The sequence below is a fragment of the Canis lupus genome, chromosome 2, assembly GCF_003254725.2.
Source record: "Canis lupus dingo isolate Sandy chromosome 2, ASM325472v2, whole genome shotgun sequence".
Lineage (NCBI taxonomy): Eukaryota > Metazoa > Chordata > Mammalia > Carnivora > Canidae > Canis > Canis lupus.
Window position 1 is genome coordinate 15092302 of NC_064244.1, and position 22517 is coordinate 15114818.

The 22517-nt window shown below is 39.6% G+C and overlaps 1 protein-coding gene across 1 annotated transcript; it reads right to left on the reverse strand.

Moving 5' to 3' along the window:
- Positions 1 to 5469: 5469 nt before the first annotated feature.
- LOC112670386 (lysozyme-like protein 1) lies at positions 5470 to 18910 on the reverse strand. The gene is made up of 5 exons (XM_025464096.3): positions 18767 to 18910; positions 16665 to 16827; positions 16007 to 16165; positions 6513 to 6591; positions 5470 to 5713 (listed from the first exon to the last, which is right to left on the reverse strand). Exons 2-5 carry the CDS (start codon positions 16801 to 16803, stop codon positions 5644 to 5646), a joined length of 447 nt encoding a protein of 148 aa, XP_025319881.1. The 5' UTR covers positions 16804 to 16827; positions 18767 to 18910; the 3' UTR covers positions 5470 to 5643.
- Positions 18911 to 22517: the final 3607 nt, after the last annotated feature.

A 22517-nucleotide genomic window follows, 5' to 3' on the forward strand; every position in this document is an offset into this window, starting at 1 on the left:
CGTGGTAGTGAGCAGGCAGGGGAATCGAGGGAGCTTTTAACTTTTTACACTGTAGCTTGAAAATCTCAGCTGCCCGGACCTAGTAAAACAAATGTAGCCAAGGTTTCACTGGCAGCTTCTTTCAGGAAAGATCTCTCCCTTCCCTTTTCGGAAATGTCGTTATTTCACACAAAATGTAATTCATCCTATTGAAGTGTCGGTACCTGTTAGAAATCACCTGTTGAACATACTGAAGAAAGAAAAATGTAGAAATAAAATAAGAGTAACCAATTTTTTAAAAGATTTATTTATTTACTTATTTGAGAGAGCAAGAGAGAGGGAGAGAAGCAGAATTTGAGAGGCAGAGGCAGACTCCATGCCCAGCACAGAGCCAGAGGCAAGGCTTGATCTCACGACCCTGAGATCATGACCTGAGCCCAAATCAAGAGTCTGATGCTTAACCAACCGGGCCACCCAGGTGTCCCACCAATTTTTTTTTTTTTTAAAAGCCTGATCTGTGCCACGAGCTTCTGACATTGTTGTTAATCCTCACTACAATTGGGTGCAGTGAATATGTTGTGCCCATTTTGCAGGAGCTGAAACAGCATGGTTAACCACATGCTTTGGGTTTTGCAGGACAATACAGGCTTTTTTTTCCCCTCAATGTTGGCCCAAATGGCAGACGAAAACATGGCCCAGTCTATTTCTAGTCTCGATTCAGGTTCTCCCCAAAGTAGTCAAGGAGTCATGGAAAGATGGGCCTCATAAAAATCATGTACTGAGGGCTTTCAGTGAAGTCTGGAGGAGAATAAGCAGTGAGAAAAGAAAGAGCCCTTTCCAGAAAGAACTTGGCCTAGAGTCCCAGGCCTGAAAATGTTGCTGGTCGGGCCAACTACACAACAAAAGGAGGACAGAGTAAAGGGATTATGGAGCACCATAGCCACTGTGCTGCTGTTTGTAGGCACCGTATTTTAGCAAATATTAATTGGGGGAAATCGTGCGGTATGTCAAGTGGAAAGATCAGGTTACAAAATTAAAACTCTGAGTCCAAGTCTATAAAAAATAGAAGAAAAAAAACTGGGAGAAAAGCCAAGAGTATTAATAGCAGTAATCATCGACTGGTGAGAAAATTTTTACTGTTTGGAAAAATATTTTCTATATGTTCCACAATGAATATGTATTCTGGTTATAATCAGAGCCCAGCTGATACAGTTACTAGAACAAAGGCGAGGCAAACGTCCCTGATCAAGACGCGGTGTTGGGTTTGGGCTGTCCATCAGTTAAGGGGGGCCCTGGTGGCAAAAGTTGGTGGAGTTGCAGCCTCGTGTAAGAAAATATCGTCTTTGTCTCTCTTTTGCCTTCCCCTCTTCTGTGAGACTGTTTATTGCTTCTGACCTTCTGTTTCCCTTCTTTGTGCTGTTACAGGAGGATCAGATTAAACAGACGTGCTTGCTGTGTCTGTGACTGAGACTGGTTTCTCTTTTCCATCCTCCTGCACCGTGAACCAACTGGATAAGAGGGAAGAAAAATGAGGGAGAGACATAGTCACCTGTATTGTCTGAGGTCCCTCAGGGGGCCCTGTTGTGTTCCAGATGATTCTGCTATGTCAGGTTTACTCCTGGATCCTAAGCCCCCCCCAGGGAAAAGGCTCCCGTGCAAACAAGCTGTGGGAATTTCCAGCCCCTGACCATTTCATGTGTGGAACTTCCAGTAGCTGGAGGCTCCATGGAGCAGCTGCCCTGGATGATGCTCATGGCCAGAGCACTTCCTTGGCTGTGTGTCCTCTTCAGTCTAGGGGCCCCACAGAGGAAATGCAGAACCCCTGACTCTGGGGAAGTGTGCTTGGAGTAGCCATTTCGGCCACTGGAAGAAATAATTTTCATGTTTTAAATGGCAAAATGTAAATCTTTTGGTTGGGAAAAGCAATGCATGTTTCTCATTTCAAGTTTTAGAAATCTAGAACATTTTCCATCTATTTTTGGAAGAACAGAGGAAATCTTTCTGGGTCTCTAATGAAGTCTTTATTTCATTAATTTGCCTTGAAGAGATTAAATTTTGGGTGAGATACCAGTGAGAATGGTGAGAATTAACAAGACGGGAAACAACAAACGTTGGAGAGGATGTGAAGAAAGGGGAACTCTCTTGCACTGTTGGTGGGAATGTGAACTGGTGCAACCACCCGGGAAAACTGTGGAGGTTCCTCAAAGAGTTAAAAATAGACCTGCCCTATGACCCAGCAATTGCACTGCTGGGGATTTACCCCAGAGATATGGATGCAGTCAAACGGCAGGACACCTGCACCCCGATGTTTCTAGCAGCAATGTCCACAATAGCCAAACTGTGGAAGGAGCCTCGGTGTCCATCGAAAGATGAATGGATAAAGACGATGTGGTTTATGTACACAATGGAATATTACTCAGCCATTAGAAATGACCAATACCCACCATTTGCTTCAACGTGGATGGAACTGGAGGGTATTATGCTGAGTGAAGTAAGTCAATTGGAGAAGGACAAACATTATATGGTCTCATTCATTTGGGGAATATAAAAAATAATGAAAGGGAATAAAGGGGAAAGGAGAGAAAATGAGTGGGAAATATCAGAGAGGGTGACAACACATGAGAGACTCCTAACTCTGGGAAAGGAACAAGGGGTAGTGGAGAGGGAGGTGGGCGGGGGGTGGGGTGGGGTGACTGGGTGACAGGCACTGAGGGGAGCACTTGACTGACGGGATGAGCACTGGGTGTTATGCTATATGTTGGCAAATCGAACCCCAATAAAAAAATACAAAAAAAAAAAAAAAAGGAAATGCCAGTGATACAAAAAAAAAAAAAAAAGAAAGAAAATTTTGGGTGAGAGTGTTTCCTACTCTTTTTTTTCCCTAGATCTTTCTGGGCCTGGCTGATGTTTGTACAGACAGGGGTACTCAAAGAAGTGGGTGACAAACACAGATGAGGGGCTCAGGCACTCCCTATCCCTAAAGAAAATAGGCTACTGTTCTTTCACTGAGTTCTGAGGATTCCTAAGCGTGGCAGGGTTACCCTGGATCCCCCATCGTGGCACAATGGATCTTGACAGTCACCCTTTCTAAAACTGAGTATCTTCTGTATAAAGTGAAGATTATATTATGCTGTTTCCCAAAGATGTTGTGAGGAGCATTTAAAGTATTGGATGTGAACCTGATTTGAAAATAAAAATATTCCAAACACAAGATCTTGTTTGTATTCCTTCTATGATCCCATACATGTCCAGTTGGGAAAGACCATAGAGAAAAGACTGTTAGGAGGCCGGTGGACTAGAGAGGCTTCCTATAGGTTGGGTGGGGCTTGAAGAGGCTATAGGGAAGTGGCACAGTCATCCAGATTTGGGAAAAACCAGGAGCAAAGACACCCAAGGGAACATGGTATATGGGCTCAGGAGGCATCAAGAAAAAATGGTTGAACCAGACAGGAAGTATTGAAGAATGACAGAGAAGGAGCTGGGGTACATAGGGGCAGAGGAGGGGTCCCAAAAGCCAGGTAGAACTGAGTCTCCAAAGAAAGAACATATCTACCCTAGCAGTACTCCAAACCCTAACATCCAACTGTCTTCTCAGTGCCATGCCATCTGGTAAGCTGCTGATCAATTGCCTGTGAGGAAAAACTGAAAATCTGTTTCCAGATATCTTGGAAACTGTCAGAGGGTATATACATTTCAGTTGTTATTTCAAGATACCCTTGTTAAATAAAGATAACTCAGGAACAGGAATAATATTTTTTTTCTTGAATTTCTGAGAGCATTAATTGTGGAAAATTATGCAGGACAACAATTTTTTTTATCCTTAATCTTTATGGAAATACTAAACAAACGAAACATTCAGGGTCAGAAAGGATAGGATTACATGCTTAGAAATGTTATGAATTTTGTGAAAAGATAGATCAAATTATAGGGCCAGCCAACCTCTCTTCACTTGTAGCTTCAAAGCACTCTTTTTCTGGAGTTGAGTGGTTTTGTTTGTTTGTTTGTTTGTTTGTTTAATCTTCCCCTAGTGTTTGCACAGCTGGTGCCAGGTCCCATGCCAACCTAGGTCATGAACATGGTATCACTGATTTAATGAAGGTTTGACTAAGAAGGGAGGCAGCAAGGCAGATGGATAACAGGACAATAATAATGAAAGATGCATATTTATGGACTTCCAGAAGCACAATTTTTTTTAGTGCAACTTGATGGATTCCACATTTTTCACATTTTCTTCAGCCATCTTACAGATTTTTTTTTCAATTCTTCCACAAGTCTCAAATGCTGTTTTTCCATGATTTGTAATGCCTGTTAAATTGTCACTGGCTTATGTTTGTTTAGACACATATGAAATGTTTATATTCTTTTGGCAAGTAGCAGTTCAGATTTTTTATAGACTATGCCTGCAAGTGAAGCCAGAATGTGAAACGAACCAACAGGAGATCCCAGGCAGTTGGCAACTAGAGAGTGTTTATGGGTCAGTTAGGTGCTATCACAAAACCCATCAGTCTGACCAGTGGGGACTTTCTTCTAAGTGGGAAATGTATTTGTAGGCATAACCATTTCTTTAACAAACCTTAACTTAGTGCATTCTTGAGGTCAGATTGCATTCAACTTGAGCTTTCCATGTAAAGTTGCAGTAAAGGCAGCCCCAACCACTTCTGGCCCAGCAAGACAGGGAAGAGAAGAGAAAAAACTCAGCAGAGCAGAGCTGCCCTGCCATGTGGGCCATCCCTTTGTGAAGCAGAGGGCATTCTGATAACAGCTCTTTGGGATCTGAGCTCCTCAGCTCAGTGTTACACATAGAATCTATAGGTCTAAGGCTGGAAGCAATTTTGCCATGATGATGTTAGTTTTGAATTTGATAGATTTAATTTAAATCGATGTCGGAACATGAGGAACTCTCTTAACATTAGAGATGAGAGCTGCAACTTCACCCACTTATTTCCATTCCATGTCCATCAGGATTGCCTAGATCTCACAGGAACATTCTCTCTGGCAGTGGTAAATTGAGGCAGGACTGTGTATCTGCTGACCAAGAGAAGAATGACCAAATGCTTCAGGAAAGAGGTCAACAGACTATGGCCATTCATCTACTGCTCTCCTTGACTTGGGAGTCTTTTTTTTTTTTTTTTTTTAAAGATTTGTTTATTTGAGAGAGAGAATGCACAGGGGGAGGGGCAGAGGAAGAGGGAGAGAGGAACCCCAAGCAGACTCTGTACTGAGTGTGGAGCCCAGCACGGGGCTTGATCCCAGGACCTTGAGATCATGACCTGAGTCAAAACCAAGAGATGGTTAGTTTTGGCTGACTGTAACTGACTGAGCCACCCAGGCACCCTAGAAGTCTTCTTTTTAAATGAGAAGCCATTTCAGGACCACAGGAGCCAGTAATGAAGACAGGAGGTTTGTTCTTTCTGAGGCTAGAACATTTTGCAGATGACTTTTCTAATCTCACCACGGTGCTTTTATGACATCACTTAAACAGAGTCAGGGTGAAGTAAAGATACTTAAATGGAAATATTTATTTCCTTAAAACTATAACATAATTTTCCCTCTCTAACTTTGAGAAGGAACATTGGGAGGGAATGAGGACAAGGTGACATGAACACTTGAACTTATTACAAATCCTAGGGTGTGATTGCAGAGCATCCTGGGTCCGGTTCCAGTTCATGAAACCTCACATCCCTTTTTCCACTCAGACAGGTCCTTGCCCTCACAGTGTTTCTTCCAGCCTTGCCTGGAGAGGAAAGGGAAGCAGGAGCAACAGAAAGAAGCATGACAATCCAAATATTCATAGGTTCAAACCATAGGTAATTAACCAAAACAACCAGGGGCACCCAGGATTAAGTTTTGTTTCTGAGATCCAAGGACTCTATCCTTTTGCCTTAAGACTTTTCTCTTCTTTACTCCGAGTCCTTAATAGCTTCAGCAATAGTAAACAACTCATATAAGGATGAGTCATTTAGTTAAACACCTTCACCTCTGAAAATTTGGGTTCCCCACGTGGGTGACCTGATTACCTATATTCACAGGAAACCCAGCCTCAGATCACAGTGAGCCACAGAAACTGTGTCTCTGCCCTGTCCTAGGGAACTTTCCCGCTAATGTATGGTATAACTGGCATGGTCATTTTTCTCTCACTGCTGTCTGTTCTGTCTCCCCACAAAATGTTGCCCTAATCCTCCAAAATTTTGTCCAAGTGGAGAGCAAACTCATGCTTTTTCCCTCTGGTGCATTGCCTTCACCAGCAACTCACATCAGAAAGCACCTCTTGCTCTGTTGTTTGGAATACCCTACTGTGAAAAGCAATGGCAAATCACCATGGCCCATACTGTCTCTCCTCCGCTTCGAAGCCCCTTTTGCCCTGTTCACTGGACACCCACCCACTCATGGGGAAGGGTACAGACAAGGTCACATTAACATCATTGGACCCCTCCTTAGAGGTGAGTGTGCCAGGGCCCGCAGTAGCTGTGATGAATGGACGCACCGTCGGTTTTGGCCATGTCAGCCAAAGTCCCTCAAGGAAAGCCTCTTACCAATAGTTCATCCCTTCTGTCTCTTTAGCAATTTTCTTGGCACATAGAATTGCATCTGTGAGATCATCTGTGATCAAGGCTGTAAGAGAGAGAGGAGTATAGTATTAGCTGAGACTTATCTGAGGAGAAGCCCTGCTCAGGTTTCCTTCACTTTTCTCACTGTTTTTTTTTTTTTCTTTTTTTGGGGGGGGAACAAGAGGGTGGGAAAAGCTTTAAGCCATATTCTTATTTTTGTTGAGCTTCTTCACAAATCAAAGAATTTTTCTTAAAAATTTTTATTTCTCGAATAGCCACATCTTGGCTTCTTGAAATTTCAATCCTAAAGAGTTTTTGGAAATATGTTTAGAATAGACACAGGAGGGGAATGTTTTTTTGTGTCCTAAAGAAATACACAAGAGGACAGTACAATGTTTTCTCTACTTGGGTTACTTTGACACATATGATCTCTTTATAGGTAAATATTAAACTTGTCTATTTAACTTTCCAATGTGTGCATTAAAAAAAATTCTATCCAAGGTAGTTTTTCATATGCAATTTTTTTTATGTTAGGCCCATTAGTCTGTTATTTTTCTGTGGTTTTCAGACATAACAGATCTTCTGATTGCAAGTGAATTCATTGGTCTCAGTATTCTTTCCTGCTTGCCCAGAAGTGGCCTCAAAATGCTCAATGCAAACATGATGGAAAAGGCAAATAAATAGAAAGTCAACATCACTTTTTTTGCATGGTGGGTTCTTCAGAAGTAAATACAGACATGGGCTTGGGGTGCAGAGTATTTATTAGAGATCCATATCTGTGAAAGAAAGGGGGCCGAAGCAGGACTGGGCAGATGGAGATGTCCAGTTGTGATGTAGGCCCATCGAAGTTGCCCAAGTTGTGTCCAAATGGCTAAGTCTTTATGACTCCTGCTCACTCAGTCCCTGGATGTAGACTGCCCAAGAAGGGCACAATGCTAGATGGGGCAGTCCTCTGCAGCTAAGAGAATCCTAAAGGAGGTGTCAGGTAGGCTGTCTATGAATCACACAGATGCCATTGGAACCAGACATCTTCCCCTTAGGGGAATCTGGGCAGTCCATCTCTCTGCCCATCACCACCACCAATCAAAGACATAAAGCCTACACCATTTGGTATCATTTTTATTTGTCAATGAGACAAAGATTTTTGACAGATAAGGTAATGTTCCATGTTGACAAGGGTGCAATGACATAGACATTCTTCAGAAGTTGCTGGTAAGAGTAAAATGGGTTCAACTTTTCAGGAAAACAATTTAATAGTATGTGTCAAAGAGCCTTAAAGTGATTCTTATCTTTTTGCCTAGTAATTTTCTCTTTCTGGATCTATCTTAAGGAACTAATTATGAATCATGATAAAGATTTATTTACAAAGTAATTTACTGCAGATTTGTTTACAAGAGGAAATTTATTTCCAAATGGAAAATACCTAATTGCCTTATAATTAGGGGGGATTCACATTAATAATAATACTTCCATAGAATGAAATAAGGTGCCATTTAAATCATGTGTTGACATGATTTCCTAATAATGGAAAATGCTCCCCTTATAAGGTTCTCAACATTGTAAAAATATCCTCCTAGAGCCACACTGTATAATATGGTGGCCATTAGCTACATGGGACCATTTAAATCTAAGTTAATTGATACAATTAGAACTTCAGTTCCTCAGTTGCTCTCACTACATTTCAGATGTTTTATAGCATCTTTATTGTGGCTAATGGTTCTCATAGTGGATAGCCAGAGGACATTTCCATTGTCACAGAAAGTACTATTGGACAGCACTGGTTTAGAGAGAAAATAAAAAGATACCATAATCACCGATATTGGAAGGGTTAGCTCTGAATTGTGCAATCACTGAATGCTTTTCAATCTTAGCTGCATATTTCCAAACTATTTACAATAGAAACACATTATTTTTACTTTCAGAAAAATATAACCAAAAAGAATAACGTTAGCCTAAATGGATCACTACAATACAAAATTATTTTGTAAACTCAGTTGAAAATGGAGTTTTTTTTCTTGAGTATGCCTGTTTAGTTGGGAATTTGGTTGCTTTCTCAGATAAGCTTAACTAGAAGATAAAGGCAGTGATAGATTTCTTTCAAGCAAATTCAAAATTTTGGTTTTTAAAAATTCAAAACAAAATTATATTAACCAAGAGAAAATGAACAAAAGATATGACCTATAGGTGATAACAAATTGAGGTAATCTGCAAATTCACTAGCATTTGATACACAGTGAAAAATTAAGCTTTGTTAGCTTATAAATCTTTCGCCTTATTTCTAGAGACATGAGTAGCTACAATAGTAATTGCTGCTCCTAAGAGCCAATCTTTATAGAAAAGTTACTCTGTGTTTAGTTCACGTTAAGTCTCTCCATGTATTATCTCTGTTCAGCCTCCGAACAACTATGGGGGTGAGTAGCATGATTAGCCCTTTAAGCTGAAGTCCACACCCAGTGAATGAGCCTGCATTCAAACCTGGGGCTTAAATCCTATTGTCTTCTATTATTTCATTCCAACAATGCAGACACTTAAGCAAAGATTCCTGCTTATGGAATACTATATGCTAATGAAGTTAATAATAAAAATATAAATACCTTATTAATTTTAAGGAATTATTTCTCTATTAGGAGATTATCCAAACTTAAGTTCTTGGCACCTGATACACGTTCAAATTACATAGAAACACTTTGTGCTGACAAATGCTCGGTAGGTGCTGAGATACTGTTTGTGTTAGAAAGTGGTTGGAGTCTGTTCCTAGGGGAAGAGGGTCCAGTGGGGCCTCAAGGGGTGGAAAGGACACGAAGCACGCATAGTGAGGAGGAAATAGAGAGTATTCTTTGTGCCAGGACTGGAGCATACCGAAGGTGTGTCCCCAAAGCAGGAGGCTTGTGTTTGGGGGAAGGCAGGTTGCTTGGCGGGAGATGCTATGGACCACTGCGGGAGGAGGAGGAGATGTGCCAGGTCCAGGTGGCGGAGACCTTGTCAGGTTCGTTTGTCAGTCTCCCACTTTGCTATAGCGTTTCGTTGCTCTAAGGAGATGTTTTGAAAGTGCTAGTTGGACATGACTTTGAATCAGCTTCGGAAACTACGTTAAGGAAGATGGGGGCTGGGAAGGAAGGACCTGATGCGCTGAGACCTGAAGACACAATGGAACGGCCACAGAGGGGCAGCAGAGGGGCAGGAATGAGTCAAGAAGGCAAGTCTTTATAAAGGTCGGTGCCAAGAATTGCTTCTGCTCAATTTACTTTAAATAGACAAGTCTGTGCAGTCCAAGGGTTCTGTTGCACAGCAAAGCATTATTAATCTGAATAGCTGATTCTCTCACATCAACAACGGAAAACAGCAACAATCTACACAAAAGGAACGACTTATTTTCAGGTAAGTTTGTTCTGCTTCAGTCTCTCTGTCTCTCCCAGCATCCTCTTGCCTCCCACGTACAATATCACTATCAAGCCCACAATTTACATCTTCTTCCTCTCTCTGGAGTGACAAAGGCCAACTAGAATACCAAGCTGAGGAGAAATAGAGATTAATATAAGTAGACGAGACAGATACAAGAGACAACAATCACCTTCCTTTTCCTTAAACATCTCTTACTTTAAAGAGGTCTATGCTGTCGGAGGAAAATAAGGATTGATACTATGTTATCGTGTGTGTCTAAATATGTGTGTGTGTAGACACACATACACACGCACACACACACACACAAATATTCTGTCCAAATAGTTTGGGGAAGGTAGGCAGGAATTTTGGAAATGTGACTTGGTATGGGAGTGAGGAGATAGCATAGCTTTGGAAGATGGACAGGAGGTGTGTGTGACTCGTACATGTGTGAAACATCATGTTTCTCATAAAGATACTCTAATGCTAACTTGTTTCCGGGTTCCCATGACAAATGTCCCTATGTCTGTAATACGTGGGACAGAATGACATTGTCCATAATTAAAGCTTCTCTGGCCTGAGGCTGAGGAAGGCCAGCTACTAAGGGGTGATTAGGATATAAAACCAACATCCTGTTTTCTATTTTAAAGCTGTCTCTAAAAATCCCATGCTCTTTATGATGAGAAAGCAGATATGAATGTTCCTTCACCTCTAACCATGAACTGTCCGACATTTTAATTTCCTAGAATTCAAGATTGTCTTGCAGATATATGTTTGCCCCAGACTTCCGTATTTGAAACTAAATTGAACAATATTAAATTAGTCAATTGCATGTAAAGTCAAGCATGGACATGATGGAGTAACAGATTTTCTTTCCCACTGTAAATAACTAGAAAACTAGACAAAACATATGAGCACATTAGTTTCAGGCATTAGGAAAAAGGCAAGGCAGGATCATGACCCTTGAGAGATAGAAACCAAATGAGGGGAGTCTTATGATTGCCATGACTTTCTGCCCAGAGGCACTTGTCAGACCAGAAAGGCAAAACCCAGGCAGGAGATGGCAATTTAAGTGGAGGAGACAAAGGTAGGAGGCCAAGGCAGCTGCAATTTTGTGGAGAAGAGTACCTGAGAGTAAAAGCCCACCCAGAAGAACACCAGAAATCTGCATAGGGAATCTACTGGGTCTTTGGCCGAAGGCTTAAACTGGGCTTGCAAAGAGTAAAACTCCATGAAACCAGTTAGAAAACAATTACCAGGGACCTGTACAAATTACAGAGCTCACACAGGCCTGGGAGACATTTGATTTCTGACTAGTCAGAAGGGAGAGATGTTGGTGATCCCTTCGATATTCAAAAGACCCTAGAAAAGCCACACCTTGATAGTAAGATTAAATTAGCCCCACTGTAAAGTTGACTGTCAAACTTCCCCACCACAATTTAAAAGCGAGTCTTAAAGGGGTCAAGCTGATCAGAATTAACTACTTGCCAAGATGAAATCCAACACTCCTTAAAGAAAGAAAACATAATCCAGACACTTAGAAATGTAACATATACTATGTTTAGTATCCAACAAAATGTTATTGTATGTGCAAAGAGGTATAAGAATGTGAGCCATAACCAGGGGAAAGATCAGTCAATGTTAAGACTCAGAAATGACACAGTTGATTGAATTGCCAGGCAAAGGATTTAAAACAATTTATAAATCTGCTTACTTATATCAAAGACTTAAAGAAAAACATGCATAAAATGAGGAAAATGAGAGATCTAAAGCAATTACCTAGCACTGAATATATACAATCTCTGAAATAAAACATTCAATTAATGAACTTAATAGATTAAGCACTTCAGAAAAAAGATCAGAGAACTTGAAGATATAGCAATGGAAACTATTGAAAATAAAACCCACAAAAGGAAAAAGATTGAGAAAAATGAAGAGCCTCAGTGACCTGTGGGACAACACCAAATGATCTAATAGATGCATCATTAAAGTTTTAGGAGAAAAGATGAAAATTAGGAACTCAGAGATCCAAAATATTAATGAATAGCAAGCAAGATAAACACAAGAAAACACACATCATGATCAAATTGTTGAAAATTGGAGGTTAAAGGGAAATCTTAAAACAGAGGGAAAGAAAATAGAGACATCACACAAAGGGGGTGGAAATAAGAAAATCAACAATTTCCTTTTTTTTTTTTTTTAAGATTTTTATTTATTTATTCATGAGAGACACAGAGAGAGACAGAGACAGAGACACAGGCAGAGGGAGAAGCAGGCTCCCTGTGGGGATTCCTATGCAGGACTCAATCCCAGGACCCCAGAATAATGACCTGAACTAAACGCTGATGCTCAACCACTGAGCCACTCAGGTGCCCTGAATATCACCAATTTCTCATAATAAACAAAGTGAACCCGAAGGCAAAGGGATATCTTTAACAAAATTAGAGAAAAGTATCTGCCAGCCTAGAATTTTACATAAATATCCCTCAAAGAGAAAATAAAATATAGACATTTCAGCTAGACAAAAGCTGAGAGAATGCTTTCCAGTAGACCCCCACTCCAAAAAAAATATTGAAGGATTTTTTTAAAGATTTATTTATTTATTTTAGAGACAGAGTGCATGAGCAGCGGGAGGAGCATAGAGAGAGGGAGGGGGGAAGCAGACTCCCCCTTTTATTTGTTTATTTATTTATTTTTAAAGATTTTAGTTATTTATTCATGAGAGACACAGAAAGAGGCAGAGACATATGCAGAGGGAGAAGCAGGCTCCATGCAGGAAGCCTGATGCGGGGACTCGATCCCAGGACTCCAGGATCATGCCCTGAACCAAAGGCAGATGCTTACCACTGAGCCACCCAGGTGTCCCTATAAGTAGCCCCTTTTAAAAAATTATTACTTAGTTGAGTTGACCATGTTTTCTAGTCAAGATTCTTTCTTTAGGAGGTAAATTTTTTGACAACTTGCCTATCTCAAAATATATTCATTCTACACTCACAATATATTGACAATTCAGCTAGCATAGCAGTTTAGATTGGAAATAATTTTTCTTCAAGATTTTAAAGATATTACTCTGTTTTCTTCTACCTTCAACTGTTGATATTGAGAAATCTGATGCTACTCTGATGCTTAATATTTCATATGGAACATGTTTTACTGTCTCTTTGAAAACTACACCGTATTCTATTTCTCTCTAGTTCTCTAAAATTTCATGAGGATGTGCCTTAGTGTGAATCTACATTAATCGACTCTACTGGTTATATGATGGCCCTTATAAATTGGAAACATATGCCTTTCAGTTCTGGAAATGTTTTTTAAAGATTTCATTCTATCTACTTCAGATTCATTTATTTTTCTCATCCTTATTTCTCCTATTTTCCATCTATCTCTCTCCTTTTCATTCTGATTTTAGAAAGATTTCCTTAATCTTATCTTCCAACCTATCGAGTTTTTTGTTTCTGCAATCATATTTTGAATTTCCAAGAGCTGTTCTCTAAATACTTTTTATAAAGCATCCCCTTATTTCATTGATATGACATGCTATTAATATGAAGATATCAATGATAGTTTCCTTTTTCATTTGAAATTTTCATTTCCCTGTATATCTGCTTTTGACAAGTGCCTTCTATCTGATTTTGGTTTTTGTTTTGTTTAGTTTTTGTTGTATTTTGTCTCATTCTTTCATGTTAATGACTCTTCTGTGAAGCCTGGTGATCCTCGGTTATCTGCACTTATTTAAGAAAGAGAGACTAAAAAAAAAAAAACAACTGATTAGGAATTCTGTACACAGATATGGGGATTCTTAACTGTGTATCTCCCTATAGAGAAGTCTGGAGACTTCATGGAGAGCTCCTACTCAGAATCGTTAGTTATTTCCTTTTCGCCTGTCTGAATTTTCCAGAACAGAATCTTCTCTTTTGGAGAGTCTAGCCTGGCTTCCACCATTCTAGGATCTAAGTGGAGGAAACCGACTGGGACTATGGAAACTTGAATTTAATCTCCTGTGTCTTCACTATAGAACTCTCACATCTACAGGTTGCTGAATACTCACTCTGTCCAGAAGGGAAAGCTCCAGTATCCTGCCAGGATTGAGAAGAAGCAGTCAGTAGCTGAATGGAGTCAGGAAGGGAATCTGATGGCCTAGCTTTTCCTTAATTGGACTTCTGATTGGTCCTCCTATTTTCTACCTACTTTCATTCCAGTTTCCAGAATGAGCTGACTCTGCTGATTTCTGAGCCCTTTTAGGATCCTATGGTTGCTTCTTGGCTTTCCCACTGTCATTTTAGGACTCAAATTTCTCTAATTACTAAATTAGCCAGGACTTGTCCTCCTGTTCTTCAGCTTCTAAAAACATACATGTCCAGTTGCTGTGTTTAACTGGAAGACTCCATCAGCAAGGTGTTGGGAATGCTAATGATATTGACCATGAATGGGGAGGGATTTAAAAGTCGTACCTGTAGAAGGTGAAGATACTGAAGTTTTTACCCAGAAGAAATTAAAGATGAGAAATATCTACTAGTCATTTTCAAGCATTTTATAAGTTTCTATGTATAAAGTTGAGCAAATTTGTTCTGAATAAATCCAAGAGGAAAAACTAGAATTCACAGAAGAAAGCTGTAAAGAGGTGGATTTTGATCCAACAAAAAAAATGTTCTAAATTAGGAATTGGTCCATAATTGTGTGATCTGCTTCAGGAGTTAGCATTCTGTCGTAATGTAGGTTTAGAGACAATTTGCAAGAAAATTAACATATTGTTCAATCATTCATACATTCAAACATATGTACTTGGTTATCCTGTATGTGTCAGAGATTAAAAGTTTATTTCCTGTTCCTAAGGAGTTTGCCACAGAATGAATACCTTAGAAATTTTTATTTTCATCCTTGCTCCTCATTCCCTCCATTCATTTATTCCATGAATATTTATTGAACCCCAAAACTATGTCCAAGCATTAAGGATATATCAGTGAACAAAACAGAAAACCCCTGCCCTCGTGGAGCTTACTTTGTAGAGAGAGGGGTAGGATCTGTTGAGTATCTCTTGCATGTTTTCCATGCCTCCAGACATGATCATCATTCAGGTCTTTCTGTCTCTCACCTCAACACTTGCAATGGCAATATATCATACTCTGTTTGCACATTAATCATTCTGGAGCAATGCTTAATCAACTGACCTCTGCTGATAATCTTATTGCAGGCAGAAATCAGTATATAAGTCCTACCTGGCTTCCCAGGTCCTTCATAGTCAGGTAGTAATCAATCTTTCCAACCCCATGTCCTGTTATTTGTCTTCACATCCTCTTTGTTCTAGATAACACAAATGTCTCACACCTCATGCATGCACCTGCATGCCTCATACCTACTGCCCACATATAACCTTTTGGCTTTTGTTGTTTCCTTTATCCAGACTGACTCTTCCCCATCTCTAAATGTCCAAATCTTACCTATCTTCCAAGTCTTAGATTAAGTATCATTGTGTCTACAAGACTCTCCATGACTTTATCAATGAATGTCTCTGCCCTCTGAAGTTCTTAACACTCAACCTATACCTGTTTATAGTCATCTAACTCCATAAAGCATATATTCTCTTTCATATATGTGTGTGTCTGATGTTTTCTGCCAGCCTCAATTCTATGTACATAGATGATTGAAGCAGAAGTCTTGGAAGTGAAGTCTAGCTTAATTTCTACTGTTTAAGAAATTTAAGTGTATTTATTTATCTCATTCTGTATAAAGAAGCATAAATGCATAGTCTGAGTAAATTGCTTATGGAAAGCAGTTGGCAAACAGATTTCTCCTTCTTATCAAACATATTTAATGTCTCTATGCATGAAAGGATAGTAAGGTCATTTGTCTACCCTTCTGCCTTCATGGTTGTTTCATAAAAACCATCCTAGAAGGAATAAGGCATCTTTGGGCAAGTAGGCCACAGGACTCTGAATGTCACCCTGGGGAACTGTCGAATAATTTATTGGCATGGTATAGACCTACTTGCACATCTGAACTCCAAGTTTTTGTTAAAGCAGAAAATGGGTGGATATTCCACTATCAACTTTCCTGCTTTTATCCTTGAGGACATTATTTTTAGAAAACCAAAACCGTACCTGAGCAGGCAACGTGACAGTGGTTCTTCTCTTGTAGCTTAGCACGTCTGCACCACGTGAAACTATTTATCTGAAAAATGCCATAGTCAATGCTTCCATCCTCCAGCTGGGTCTCAGCTGTTGTATTGTAGCGGCTCTCATAGTATGCCATGCAGATCCCTAGAGGGGGAAAAAGCCAGAAATGCCAGTAAAAGAAATGCATTTTTTCCCTCCAACTCTGCTCTTAGAGGAGAGTTCCCTTATATACATTACAATAATGCTGCGGTCCCAACAGACTTTGGGGAGGGACAGGGCAAGTAGCACACCCATGGGGCACTTCTGAAGCTGCACACCTAGTCAGTGGCTGCACCTGGACGAGACCAGAAGTCAGGTCTGCCCCTACCCCACCAGCAAGGGAGGCATTGTTTTCTCCTTCCCTTGCTGGTGTCATTTGTGCAGGACTTCAGGAGTGAGGACATGAGGGGTAGGGAGGGAGAGAGGTACCCTAGAGAGCATCATTTGAAGAGAACATGTGGGTACCTAGCACACACAGGGGCATCCTTGGTGGGACAGTGCATGGAAGAGCTGGGGACAAACCAAAGCTGGGGGTGTGGGGAAATTTTGACATTTCAGAGGGCGCATCAAAGGTAGAAAAAGAACAGGAAAGGAGAAATCTCACAGTTTCCAAGGCTAAAACCCTGGTAATTGTCCAGGCCAGCCCTCAAAAATATTTTTGCCAGTTTACAGCGAGTGTAGATTTTGGGCTCAGTGACCATGATCAGACAGCCAATCAGGGCCAAGATGCCGGCAGCCTTCATCCCCAGATCTGTTGGAGGCAGAACCTGTCAAAGATCAGAGTAGGTCACACAATTTTGCCTTGTCCTGAGTCCTGAGATTAAGTCTGTTGCTACTGAGAACTTAAAAATATGCCACGGTTGTGGGTAGCCCTGCTAGATGTTTTCTGTTACTTTTATTTAATTTTAAATTTTAGAAACTTCTTTATTTGATTATAATTGATAGTGTTATATTAGTTTCAGGTGTACAACATGGTAATTTGACAAATTATACGTTTCTACATTATGCCATGTTTACCACAAGTGCGGCGACCATCTGTCACCATACAACACTATTACATTATCGTTGACTATACTCTCTTTGCTGTGTCTTTTATTCCTGTGACTTATTCATTCCATACCTGGAAGCCTGTGTCTCCCTCTCCCCTTCATCCATTTTGCCCATCCCTCCACTTCTTGTTTCTTTTCATCATTCAGAACCAGCATGGGGAAAAACAAAGTACAGGAATATACAATGCAAGGAGGGAATGAGTGCAGGCTCTCTCCTTAATAGTTTTCTACATGGGCACTTCCAAGTAAATGCTATTATGTTCTCAGGATCAGGTAAGCAAAGAAATGATCCCTCCTTTATTGATGTTCATTTAGAAACCACAGAGGGCAATACACTTCCAGGATTCCCATTTAATTCTATGAATAGAAAAAAACAGAGTACAAAGAATTAAGCATTCCCTATGTATGTGGAAATACACCCCCCCCCCATTTCAACCAGAGATGAAATACACATGGATCTGAATGGACAACATTAAGATTTATTATTTGAGTGTTTATTGAAGCAAGACAATTTAGCACTTTATCTTTCTTCCATTCTCTTAATACTGTTCCAAATGTGGAAGGATTTTTTTTTTCAAAAATATCAGTGTTATATTGCAAATGCAATGTTTTCCTGAGCTCCTCCATCATTACTTTATGGGAGCCCCTAAAAAGTCATGATACTGACTGATGAGCAAGAGGAGACAGATGACCATGGGTCATGAGAGGAGGGAATGGTGGTGGTGGGAATACAGAGGCCATAAAGAGACCCCCACTGAATCATTTAAAGTGGTTTCCACTTATAAACTAAGTGGCAGAGTGTTCCATGCCTTGTTGGCTATTGGCTTTCTAGAAGTGCTTCCTCTCTTGAAGCAATGTCTTACCCAAATACGGCAACCTTGATGGGATAGGAGTGGAGTGACATTTCTGATACTGCATGTGATATTCATACATATTTTCATCCAGCATCCAGCATTCATACATATTTTCATCCAGAATTTCATCCAGCAAAGCTATTAGTTTCCTCTCTTAGAGTTACATTCTCCAGTTGAAAGAAAGGTGAGGCTAAACACAGGCCTGAGTATTCAGAAAGGGCAGAGAAGAATCGCTATGGGGTCTTTAAAGTAACTAAGCAATAAAATAACAACATGTCGTCTAGAATATGTAGAGTACATACTGGTGAATAGCAAGGGTCAGCAAACCAGGCTTGCTTTCTTAAGTGAAGTTTTATTGGAATATAGCTACGCCTACTCAGCAATAGAGTATGGCTGCTTTTCACAGGACTGAACGGTTGTGTTGGAGACCATATGGATCACAAAGTTTAAAATCCTGACTATCTGGGCCTTTTCAGGAACAGTCCCTGATTTACAGCAGTGAGGTGTATGCTAGGCACTGAGAGGGAGACACATGAGGCTTACTATGCAGAGTTTACAAATTAAGTTGGTTTCCATCCCTTGTCTTAGAACCATACTGGTAGCAAACAAAACAAGACCCCACAGCAGTGGTAGCCCCAAGCACAATGTTTGGTGTCCTTCAAGCCGGAGGTTGCCATTGCTTGTTCTTTGGGACAGGTGGCTTCATTGGAATACTTTAGGTCTTATCAAAAAGGCAGATTCCTGGTGCCTACCCCAGAGACCCCGCTCAGGTGATTCTGTGAAAGGAATACTGCTCTACTTACTCAATCAGTAACTGGCAGCTCACATGAGCTTCCTGCACCCCATGAAGCCATTTCTGATTCTTATAAGGCACAAGCGATCTGTCTTCAACCGGAAACCTTTCTTCAGAGCCTTAGAGAGAGAATTCTCAACTCTTGTTCTCAACTGCCTAGAGATTCTAGAATCCTATTTCTTGGTACTTGGGTGATGACTGCATTCTGGGTCTTTCTTACCTCTCTTTTTTCTTCCTCCTCCCCAGCAGCCCTCCTCACCACTCAACTCAGCCAGGACTTTCCATCCAAGTGCAACCTTCTCTCTTAGGCAACAGTCTCCAAACTTGATCACAAATCCCATCAATAAAGAAATTTGAGCATGTACCTCCAGGAGGTATATATCAAATTATAAGTCACACTCATGTTCTTCTGTGCTAATGTTACATAAATTATAAACATATACAAAACTAAAATTTGAAAAAAGGATGAGATGGGGTGAAATTTAAAGTTTCATTTAAAATTACATTATAAATTGTATTATAGTACAAAATGTCTTGTTATAATTTGTTATTATTAATAATGTATTTTAATGAGATCAACAAAACAATTAAAACATAGGCAAGTGATGTGAAAAGGTATTTCATTAGAGAAAACATGAAGATGGCAAAAATCATAAAGAAAGATGGTCAACATCTTTTGTCATTAGGGAAGTATAAACTGAAACCAAAATGGAACACCACTCACATCTCTTAGTATAACTAAAATAAGTAAGACAATACAAAATGATGATAAAGCTGTAGATAAGTGAGGAGTCTCATTCATCCATGGTGGAAGGCAAAATTATATACTCATTTTGGAAAACAGTTTGGTTTCTGACAAAGTTTCTATGTTTCTGACATAGACTTTCCAATCACATCAACAATCACACTTCTGGTATTTATCCAAATGAATTGAAAACTTCTGTTCACCTGAAAACAAGTTAACTACATTTATAACAACTATTCATAATCACTAAACACTGCAGGCAACCAGATGTCCTTCAACAGGAGACTCTATAAAAAAACTTGGCATATCTATTCAGCGGAATACTACTCTGCAATAAAAAGGAATGAGTTATTGATTCCCACAACATGGATAAGCCTCAAGTGTATTTTGCTTAATAAAAGAAACAACTCAAAAGCCTTTATATTATAGGATTTCACTTATGTGACATTATGAAAAAGGCAAAAAACTATGGGATTGAAAACAGATTAGTGGTTGCCGAGGATTAAGCCTGGGATTGACTACAATGGGAATGCACAAGGGATATTTTAGGTCAGTGAAACTATTCTCTACGGTACTGGGTTAGTCAATACATGATTCTATGAATTTGTCAAAATCCATTGAACTGTGCACCACGAAGAGGGAACTTTGTTGTATGCAAATTCATAAAAGTCAACCAGGATGTTGGGGGATCCCAGGATGTAATGCAGATTGTGACAAATTAACTGTATTGCAAATGTGGGAGATAACCTCATTAAAGGGGGTGGAAAAAAGAGTTACTGATCTAGAAAATTTTCGAAACCGGTGTTTTCACTGGATCTTTCAGTCTCAGGACAAAAAGATCTGGGTATTGACACTATACAGTAGTCAGTAGATTAGTTTCCTACAGGAGTAAGAGCTAGCAATTCTAAAAGTTTTTTACACGTATATTCAGATTAAACAAATGAATAAGGAAATTATGAATAATGGGGGCCAGATTTTACACTGTCAGAGGAGGAAGTTACGAATAAGCAAAAGAAGAAATCTAGAATGAACCCTGTGGTGCCGAATTAGAGTCAGAGATTATCTATCTATGTCTATCTGTCTATCTATCTATCTATCTATCTATCTATCTTTTTTTAAAGATTTATTTTTATTTATGATAGACAGAGAGACAGAGAGAGAGAGAGAGAGAGAGGCAGAGGGAGAAGTAGGCTCCATGCCGGGAGCCCGATGCAAGACTCGATCCCAGGACTCCAGGATCGGGCCCTGAGCCAAAGGCAGGCGTGAAACCACTGAGCCACCCAGGGATCCCATCTATCTATCTATCTATCTATCTATCTATCTATCTATCATCTATCTATCTATCTATCATCTAACGTCAGATAGGTCCACACATGCATAAACACGTATACATATATACATGTATACACACGTACCTATATTTTTCCCTATCTTTCATATGTTTAATAGATGTATCTTCATTACATCTATTGAATATGTATACGTATGTGTCTTGTAGCTTCGATAGAGAAATAAATGATGATATTTGTATTTGGTGTATACATATCTATTTCTTAACTTCATCTTTTGAGGGGACCTAGAAAATGTGACACTCAGTAATGATGAGCACACTCAGGACTCACATCTTACTTCTAGCACCATTCTCCCATGAAGGAAAACAGGACTTCTCGGATAATTGGCTGATTTCAGGACAGAGGCATGGAAAGTGCAAGATGAGCCTGGAGCATCTTACTAGTGCTAGATATTAAGGAAGTGCTTAAAAAGAGACAAAGAGGGAGGTGTATTATATCCAAGGGACAGAGGAGCCAAACTGAAAGAACTTCAATGGACAAAGCTGGAACAATTTGAACAACCAAATAAATAACTATAGTACTGGATTATAGCTCAGGAAATAAAACAAATATCTATGAGTGCATACTGATATAAATAAATGATTGGATAAATAAATATATGGGGAAAAGGGATAAATCTTACTTACAGAAGAATTCTAAATAATCTATGTAGATAAACCCACCTCCAGGAAATAGAAAATAATTCTCCTCCCTTTGAATAGGGGCTGGATTAAGTGACTTGCTTCCAATGGATGGAATACGGAAAAAGGGAAAATAGTAACTTCATAGTGGAGAAACCTGATGGCTTCACCTTAGCCAGTGATGAAGGTTATCCTCATCCATGAGGAGACGTGTTATGTACCCACTGACAGGATTGATGAGAGGGGCACTTGAGCTCTACGGTTTTCTTCCCCAACGTTTAGAAGCACTTTCTAATCATGAGAAAATAAGTCAAACTCCAAATGAAGGATATTCTATAAAATATCTTAACAGTATTCTTCAAATGTGCCAAAGTCCTGAAAAACAAGACTGAGAAACTGTTACAGGATGGAAGAGATTGATGATATGATGATTAAATACAATGTGGTATACTGGATTGGACCTTGGAATCAAAAGAGGTCAATATTGGAAAAACTGGTGAAATCTGAATAAAGTATGTTACTTTATGCCATTCAGTATGGCATAATGTAGTTACTACATTATGCCAATGTTAATTTCTGAGTTTTGACAGATGTGCTATTGATATGACAGTTGTTAATATCAGGGAAGCTGAGTCAAGGGTATATGGAGACTCTATGCTATCTGGGAAACTTTTCTGTAAATCTAAAATTTTTCCAAAATAAGTTTAAACATCTGCTAGTTCACATACTGCTGATAAGCGCTTATAACAGAAAAGTTGAGCAGATTTGAAACACTTGTGTGGTGTTGTGATTTATACTAAGAAATAATTATTGGTCTTCATTCTGCTTCTGCACAAAACTCCTAAAACCCTTGGAACTTCCTATGTTAAGAGTGATAAAGGTGTCTTGATATTCCTAATAAATCCCTTTCATGTTAATATTTATGAGTTTATATTAATGAGGTAACTTTTGGAGAGTACCAAAAGATGGGGGCTCATTATCCACAGAACCAACCACAAGATTAGTGGGCTAGAATTTTCATTCCCACACCCCTGACCTCCAAAC

Excerpts from the sequence above, each read along its gene's own strand:
- LOC112670386 (XM_025464096.3), bottom strand. The coding sequence starts at position 16,803 with ATGAAGGCTGCCGGCATCTTGGCCCTGATTGGCTGTCTGATCATGGTC. Across the intron at positions 16,166-16,664 it reads GGGTTTTAGCCTTGGAAACT|GGATCTGCATGGCATACTAT; the intron begins GTGAGATTTCTC and ends TTCCCCCTCTAG. Across the intron at positions 5,714-6,512 it reads ACAGAAGGGATGAACTATTG|GCAAGGCTGGAAGAAACACT; the intron begins GTAAGAGGCTTT and ends TTTCCTCTCCAG.